At 42.1% G+C, this 9,229-nt stretch overlaps 1 protein-coding gene across 1 annotated transcript; it reads right to left on the bottom strand.

Moving 5' to 3' along the window:
- Nucleotides 1–737: 737 nt before the first annotated feature.
- On the bottom strand, nt 738–3,250 carry LOC147904982 (uncharacterized). Its single transcript, XM_087396271.1, has one exon. The coding sequence runs from the start codon at nt 3,231–3,233 to the stop codon at nt 843–845; it is 2,391 nt and encodes a 796-aa protein (XP_087252397.1). The 5' UTR covers nt 3,234–3,250; the 3' UTR covers nt 738–842.
- Nucleotides 3,251–9,229: the final 5,979 nt, after the last annotated feature.

Here is a 9,229-nt window from a genome sequence, read left to right as displayed (position 1 = left end):
CGTTCCTTAGTCTTATAATTTATGGAGAGGAAGCATGTCAACTCGGAGCGCCACACAAATGTGTGGTTGTGTGATAAGTACAAAGTGCTATGTGCCATATGTGAAATGCAATGTGTAATGTGCTAAATGCAACATGCAATCTATCCAAGGAAGGGCACGTCCTTGGTCTTATAATTGTTGGAGAGGCAGTGTGTCAACTTTCCCCCCACACAAATGTGTGGTTAGGTGACAAGTACAAAGTGCTATATGCCATATGTGAAATGCAATGTGCAATGTGCTAAATGCAACATGCAATCTATCCAAGGAAGGGCACGTCCTTGGTCTTATAATTGTTGGAGAGGCAGCGTGTCAACTTTCCCCCCATACAAATGTGTGGTTAGGTGACAAGTACAAAGTGCTGTGTGCCATATGTGAAATGCAATGTGCAATGTGCTAAATGCAACACGCAATCTATCGAAGGAAGGGCACGTCCTTGGTCTTATAATTGTTGGAGATGAAGCATGCCAACTCTCCCTCCACATGATGTGTAGTTATGTGATCAGTACAAAGTGCTATGTGCCAAATATAAAGCAGATCAGAGCTGCCTTCGTGGGGATGTGTATCTACAATTCCAACTTCAGCAGCCGACCTACAGGCTACTCTCATTCCAGCTCCGGGAGAAGCCTCCCAGTGAAAGTTTGAGAAAAGTCAAGCATATTAGAGAGAAAAATGAGTTGCCAAGGTCAAGAGAGATGGGGGTCCACGATTGACCTCAGGCCTTGTCAAAATGAAACCTCAAATACTTTACATGGTTTTTTAACACCGTATAGGAGCTCCCAGGATTAATTACAGTGAAGACCCTGTCAGCAATAATTTAAGGGTGCTAGCAACTCAAATTTGATTTCTCTCAACGTATGACAAATCTCTGGAAAGAGGGGACGTCGTTCAGGCTTGCCATTCCAGCAAGCTTTTATAAGATCTGATAAACGTCCGTGGATGTTCTCGGGTAGTGTTGGCCTAAGTCCATTGACAATTTTCTGGAGCAGGGCTGAGTTGGCATCTTTTCCCTCATAAGGCTTCTTTCCTGAAACAATCTCGTAACAGGTTATCCCAAAACTGTAAACATCTGCACGAAAATCATACTCGCTAACGGTAGACGCATTGAGGGCTCCCGAAGATTGTTTTTTGTTCGACGTGATCTCAGGTGCCCTCCAACATAATGTGCCTATAGGTGCTGTTAGATCTTTCCTGTTGTACTCCCTAGCATTTCCAAAATCGGCTACCTTGACATGGATAAAACCCTCCCCCCAGTAGTCGACGCTTTTTCCTCCATCCACAAGAACATTCGATGCTTTAATGTCCCTGTGTAAGATTTTTTGCCTGTTCAAGTACTCCATTGCTTTGGCTATTTGGAGCATAATATCTACTGCCACCACCTCTGGAAAGGGCCTCCCTCTATTATCAATGAGACTCCTTAAACTGCAGGTCATGAGCTCCATTAGCAATGCCCTGTGCCGATTACCCTCCACTCCGGAAGAGTAGCCAATGACTCTCACAATGTGAGGATGAGGTAATCTGAACTGAAGAAATAACTCGTCCCTTGATGGAACTGTCTCCGCCCAAAGTTGTTTCATGGCGTATTTGTCGCCCCAACACGTGACCTCGTAAACTTCCGCAGTGCTTCCTCTCTCCAAGTAGCGTCCGCGTTTCACATGCTCTGGCTCGACGAAGAGATCTCTTGAGGTTTCAAACTCCAGTTTACAATGGCTCAGAATACTCTGGGAGAGCCACTTAGCTTTGTGTAACTTTTCGATTTTGGGAGTATCATCTTGCAAGATATTTTTCTTTAGTTGCTCGGTATTCTGTTCCGGTGTTCCGGTTTGACTACCATGGCTGTTCAGTCTGACTGCTATGGCTTTGAAGGATGTGAGAAAAATAGGTGAGAGCCACTTAGCTTTGTGTGACATTCCGGTTTGCGAATCGCCATTTTCTAGACAAGTTTCGCCAGTCTGTTCCGTTTGACTCTTATGGCTGTTCGGATTGGAGTGTTCCGTTTGATTGTTATGGCTGTCCGGATTGGAGTCAGTCCAGCATGTTTGCAGCTCCGAGTAAAGAGCCAGATGATCATATTGGGCTGCTTTCACCAAAGCAGGTTGCAAGTTGAGAAGTTCCAAATGAGGCGCTTTGATTTCAATGATGTTCTGAATTTTTGAAGATAACTGTTTGCAGTGAAAATCGAGATCCTCTAAGAAAGCCAGGAGTTCCCAATGACTAACCATTCTTGGAATTGGCCAACTTACCCACGAGTAGCGAAAGCAGTCCGCAAGAAATCTACGACCATAGAGGAGCAGCCTGCACAACTCTTTGCCGATTCCGTCGAACAAACTGACGACTGACAGAAAATGATGCCACGACCCAGTGACTGAGAAGAGATGCATCAGCTCGACAAAATACGCGTTTAAGCGCATATAGATAAGCTGCAAGACTTTGCATTGGCGCAAGTTGATGCGGGCTTTTGCTATGTTCTCTGCAGAGACTCTTGACAAGGTGTCCAGAGTCAGGCAGTAAAGAACAAGGCACCTAGCTTCGAGACCTTCGTCGCGACCACCATTCTCGGTCAGGTTTTTTTGGAAGCTCTCGATGCGAACGGACAAAGCCTGGAAGTCTCTCTGCTGGAAGCAATTTGCTTGCGTTTTCAAAGCAGCCAATAAATCTTCTTCTTGTTGATATTTACTGCAGACAGACACGATCCCAAGCGCCTCCGCTTCGCACAGAAGCTGGAACATTGCGATCATCTCCTTGAAGAAGACCAAGAGCTTCGGACTGAGGAAAGTCTTGTGCACGCCCGCGTGAGGCTGAGGCAAGGAAGACTGGGTACCAACGGAGTCGTTACGACAGAGGGCATAGTAGGAAGAGAAGTTGGAGCGGACGTTGGGATCGGAGAGGAAAGTGGAGAGCAAAGAGTGGGCATCCGAGTGGGGAACCAAGCTCTCGATGCGGTGCTGCCAAGCAAGGAGGTTGAGCTCTTGGAAGAGGTCGGGGCAGACGCGAAGCGAGTCGAGGGAGAGGTGGAGGAGGGTGTGGGAGATGTGGGGGAGGGGGAGGAGGAGAGGGAGATGAGGGGAAGGGGTGATGGGGGAGGAATTATGGGAGCTGGAATCGATGGAGGGCCAAGGAAAGCGGGGGAGGGAGGAGGAGGAGGAGGAGGAGGAGAAGGAACCATGGCTGGTGCAGGAGGAGGAGCAGGTAGCCATCGCTGGAGAGGTGGAGAACTCCATAGCTATGGCTTCTCATGTGGAGACGAAGGTAAACCTCAAGTATATTCCATTATATCAACCATGAATATTCTCAAATCGCAGCTTCTCACGAAGCTGCCCCGAAATTATAATACGGCTCCATTCACACAACCAAGGAAAATAAGGTGAATGAGACTTAGTGCACACTCTGAAGAAAAAGCGAGGTCGGATGCCCATTATTTAGTTTAATATGGATTGCGCGTTTATGTACCATTGGTGCTCTATTTCTCACTTTCATATTTCAGGTTGAAGATTCTAGCATCACTCCGCCACCGCAATAACAGGTCAACACTTCTTCAGCTCACCGGTGCAGATCCTACATAACAGGTCAACACTTCTTGGTGCAGATCCTACAGAGGGGAAGCACAAACAATGTTTGACATTTTCAGGACAGCAACAACCGGTGGAGCTGGTCTTCCGTGAGGGAGGGCATTTATGCGCGTGAACAGATTTAAGGGTCTTGAAAACATTTGGAGTGCACCGCTGGTCTGCGCACCAGCCACACCATTGCACCATCCCCTTACAAGAGCGATGTAGCCGGTGCACGTGAACTGGCCCCCCTCAATTCTAAATTTGCCAAATTGCATGCCTCCACATCGACGCACATCTTTGGACGGAGGTGTGGGGTACCCCTCTCAGATCCTCATCGGTGGAGGGTAATCCAATTATAGCCAAGATACGATTGGTGCATCTATGGGGAGTATCCCCTAACTGCCAGACCCATTAGCAAAGGCGATCTTCTATGTCTATGGGGACGGCATCTAATAGACTCACCTTCCAAGTCGGCTAAATGGGAGCTCCCTATTTCCACGACTGACATCAAGGATTTTGGCAAAGTTTGCCATGAAAATGGGGCGAGAGAGAGAGAGAGAGAGAGAGAGAGAGAGAGAGCACCTTAGCATGTAAAAGCTCTAAGCCTCTTAATCTCATGGCAAGCCTCTCAATCTCATGCCCTAGGTTATGGACTCAGTTTAGCATTCAACTGAATTTCAAATTTGCTAGCTTAATTGCCATTCAATAGGAAACCGTGACATGGTTGCGCTTCTTTTTTGTCCTAAAGACTGTCTCGTGGTTAGTGCCGACTCAAAAAACTCCCTAATGGAAAAAAAAGGTAAGGATGGAGGAAAAGTTCTCACGCCCATTAGAGGCTGAATGTAGGGAAGGTGGTGTTGTCGAGTGGATAAGGAAGGTGCCAGCCTAGGTCACCTTTCTCTCTATTGTCAAATTTCAATAATTCAATATGACTCTAAAAATGACTATAAAGTCAAAATTACCCCCCTTGCCAGGTTACTTTTTACCTTGACGTGTTGCTTACAAGTGAAAGATGATGATTGACATGGAGGGTGAAGCTCCAAGACTTACTCAAAAGCAAGCATGTTTATCTCAGTGTCACTATTGTCACTATTACCCTCACACAACCACGTACATGATGGTTTAGTTGTATAGGCATGTGCGAAGTAGATGGAAAGTCCCCACTAGTCTCTATTGAGCTTGGCTCCATTGAATAAATGGCAATGCTAGTTGTATTATAGCTTTCATTCAATGCCCCAATATGCATATCATAAAGCCATCTTGGCTTAAATGGCAATAGCATTGTGTCCTCGTTGGGTAAACGTATTGGCCAAGATAGGCAAGCATGCATAGAAGGTCTTCCTCTACATTCATTCTCTTACGTGGCAGCATATTGACCCCAGTTATTTACATTATGAGTTTCATTCTAAATCTTTTGACAATAATATTTGAATATGCCTCACAAAATTTGAATGTTAGACTTTTCAACTCTAGCCCTCAAAAGCTTAGCTCGCAAAGGCTCACTTAGAGCATTGGCAAGGAAGGCAAAATCAGCAACAAGAATTGAAGCTAGGGATCTACATGCGGTTGATTGGCATCGATGGTTTAAAACATACTTGCTAAAGATGCTAAACTCTGACCTTTTAGTATGTAATTCATTGGGAAAATTGTGGATTTATATTATATCAACAAGAGGTTACAAAGGGCGCCCTTGAATCCTCTATGAGATATAGCCATATAGGCATGTGGAAATGAGATGGAAAGTCTCCCCCAATCTCTATTAAGCTTGGCTCCATTGAATAATGGCAATGCTAGTTGTGTAAGCTCTATGAGATATAGCCATATAGGCATGTGCAAATGACATGGAAAGTCTCCCCCAGTCTTTATGATTGGCTCCATTGAATAATGGCAATGCTAGTTGTGTTTCAGTTTTCATTCAATGCCCGAATATGCCTTTCATAACAATGATGATGCCATCATGGCTTTAATGGCAATAGCATTGTGTCCTAGTTCAGTAAACGTATTCACCAAGATAGGCATGTATCCATATAAATTCTTCATCTACATTCTTCCTCTTATGTGGGAGCATATTGGCCCCACTTATTTATATTATGAGTTTCATTCTAAACATTTTGACAACTTACAAGAATGTTTGAATATGCATCACGAAATTTGAATGTTAGGCTTTTCAACATCTCTATTTCTAGCCCACAAAAGCTTAGCTCCCAAAGGCTCACTTAGAGTGCCTTTTTACGTTGGCAAGAAAGACAAAAGTAGAAAGGGGAATTTAAGCTAGGGCTCTACAAGAGGTTGACTTGTATAGACGGTTTAAAACCTACTTTTAAGAGAGAAATGATTTTAAAACCTGGTCATATTTTAAAAAAGGAGCGATTACAAATAGAAAAGATCATGTACTAGGCTTTTCTAATTTTACCACCTAGTATTTTGATTTTATCACATGACAATAAGAGCTTACCACTCAATAATTAGTATTTATGACAATAACAACTTACCGCTCGATAATTAGTATTTATGACATGATAAGTGTCAATTACCGTTTAGTGTCATACTAGATATATAAACGCCCACTGCCATTGTAATGTTAATAGCTCTAAGACTATAGTGCTCTCTAATTGTGCTTGCGAGTCTTCAAAAGTATGTTAAAGATGCAAAACTATAAAGTTTTAGTATTTAATTCATTGGGAAATTGTGGGTTTATATTATATCAACAAGAAATTACAAAGGGCGCCCTTAAATCCTCTATGAGATATATCAATCCTCAAAGATACAATAAAAGACCTCGAAGGCGTGATGGCATTTCTAGCCATTCATTTTTTTATTGGCATGTCCTTGCGGGCTGAATGCATCCACAATCTGTTTGCCAAGGATATTAGCAAGCCGGTTTTTAATATTACCTGCTTGTTTTGCATAGATTTTGGTTCTCTTTCTTGGGAAAGGAGATTGTTTCAAATTTAGAATTAACAATCCTCGATTCAAATGAGGAGTCAAGTGGCCCGCTGGAAGGGGGAGTAGGAGTCTTATGACCCCTTATTTCTTGGACAAGTCCTTGATTACATGACTTGCTAATCCATAGAGAAAGCACGAGTTTGTTAAGTTTGTGTACATGAGGGACTAACCTCATAGGCAAGAGGCTAACATGGAAGAAAGAAGCAAGATTTTTGGGAATTCTTCTGCAAGATCAACTTGGGGGTGAGCCCTAAAGGCTAGGATTAATAAAAGTTTCATTTTTGACTCCTAAGACCTTGCCCAAGATGGAGCACAACCTTCTAGCCTTGCTGCAAAGGACTAGAGGGAGATTGGGGAGCTCAATCCACATTGAGGCCTTGGTGGCTTGGGGGGAATTAGGGTGAAAAGAAGAGGACCAGGTCTCTAAATATAGAGGTGGACTTCCTCATAAACCCAAAAGCATGATTTTCAAATGCTTGTCTATTTCTAGCTACTCAAAGCAAATAATAAGACATTCCTTCAAGAGATATCTTACTGTAGTCACTATAAGACCTCCCTTAATCCAAGTGTTTTGGATCCAACAATCAAAAAAATCATAGGGGGCGAGGACCATGCAAGAAACCTATTAAAGCATGGGTCTCCAACCATTGTACAGACTTGCAGAGTGTATCTAGATCCATAACTGCTATCACAGCCTTACTATGTCTTGAAGCTCACATAGGGATGATTGTTGCGCGTCATCAAATGTAGATGTAGATGATGTTATGTTGGTGTTTTGTCTCCATTGCAACCTGATTGAAATGTATATCTAAACGTGGTTTGATAGTGCAGTTGTTACTGAAAAGGTCTATTGTTGAGATGAGCTGCTAGAAAGCCTATGTGCACCAACAAAAAAATTGAATGGAGAAGTGTACACTTGACTTGGTATGTGTTCTTAGTGATGTGTTCTCAAGCTATTATGGACTGGCTCTTTTTCCTATTTTGGCTACTTTGCATTATAAACTACACATGGATTTTTTATTGGATGTGGCTTTGATCTCATGGATTATTTATTGCCCCTATTGAGTGTTTTCCTTCTGCCTCATATGACCATTTTCCTTGACTCATATGAGTTTTTTCCTTCTACCACTCCTATTCTTGGTCTCCCCCTTCTCCTTCGTGCTATTGCTCCTAGTGGCTTGCTATCTCACATGCATGTCTATAGGACAACTCTACATGGATTGTCTTTTTCCCACTATATTTCAATAGTAGCTAATTGCTACTATTGGTAGGCCTTGTGACTACCCTTAGGTGCCTGAGACTAGAAATATGTGCTACATGATTTACTACTACTTTTATTATTATTATTTATTTATAAGGTTAACCTAATACGAGTTTAGTTACCCTAGTGGTCCCTACACTAAGCCTCTACTATAAGCAATCAAACATGATTACCTTGCAATGCAAAGTGAGACATTCACTTCTACCAATTTAGAGCCTATTACAATTGCTAGAGGCCAGGTTGTATCTAGTAACCAGCATGGGAAATATCTGGATACTACATTCAACATTTGTACCTACCACATTTGAATCCCAATTTTCTAGTATTCAAAATCTCTTTGGGTGCCCAACAAAGAAACCCCAAGTTAGTAAAGAAGTCAATCGATGGGATAAAGTGGGCATGGGGTAATTCATCTTCGTGAGCTTTTTTTTAAAATATCAACATAGATTTTGCCTTGGTCTTGAAAAAGATAGCTTGGATTTAAACAATTCTCACTACAATTAGCTCAATGTTGAGGATTCTCCCACAACTCACACTATATATGAGATATTTCCCTCTTTATTTTAGGATTGCTTTAAGTATCCAAAAGGTCTTCCTTCTTTGGGCTTTGCTCTTTCGTCTCCTTTTCTCTTCTATAGAAACATATAAGAAGTAATGAAAGCTTCATAACTTGGTGATGTATATAGGAACGTTATTCTTACTAATACAAAGTATGAGTACAAATACTTATTCATGTGAGTATGTATATCTATAAAATGTATGAATACCAATACTTATTCATGTGAATATGTATCTGTACATATGGGCTTCCTAGTATGAATTCTTATTCATACAAATATAGGTGAATGATGTGGCATTTTATATGGAATTTTTGATGTGCCATGTGAAACACCATTTCTAAGACCAATCTAATTATTCGCTCAAATTTATCAATTTCTCCATTAAAATTTTAGGCACTTGTGATTGCCCAAAAGTTTGGCAAGGTACAAGAAGGCCTTGCTACTAGAATTTCCTATGCTCTTCCAAGAACCTAGACCACTTAGTCTTTTGCCATCTTGACTCAACCTCTAACAAATTAATGGAAAGTAGAGATGTTCATGGAATCTACGCATGTGGTCATAATGCACTACTAGAGACCACTTTTGGGACTCAAAGTTTCCTTCCATTGGATGTATGCTTGAATCATGTAGTTCGCTGTTGAGGAATTAGCAAATATATTTGTTTGCATCATGCCTCCATTAGGATATATGGATATATATATATATGTATGCATACATACAGAGAGAAAGAGACAGAGAGACAGAGACAGAGACAGAGATAGAGAGAGGCATACATACAAATGTGCATGCGTGCATGCATGCATGCATGTGTGTGTGTGTGTTTAGATTAAAAAGTCCCATCAGGAGGAGACTTATATCGTGCGAGCAACCACCTC

This window comes from Dipteris shenzhenensis, chromosome 2 (assembly GCF_047967505.1).
Source record: "Dipteris shenzhenensis isolate YYH24624 ecotype China chromosome 2, Dip_SZ_1.0, whole genome shotgun sequence".
NCBI lineage: Eukaryota > Viridiplantae > Streptophyta > Polypodiopsida > Gleicheniales > Dipteridaceae > Dipteris > Dipteris shenzhenensis.
Note: the sequence above shows the minus strand (reverse complement) of the source record. Positions and strands in the feature narration are given on the sequence as shown.

Excerpts from the sequence above, each read along its gene's own strand:
- LOC147904982 (XM_087396271.1), bottom strand. The coding sequence starts at position 3,233 with ATGGCTACCTGCTCCTCCTCCTGCACCAGCCATGGTTCCTTCTCCTCC.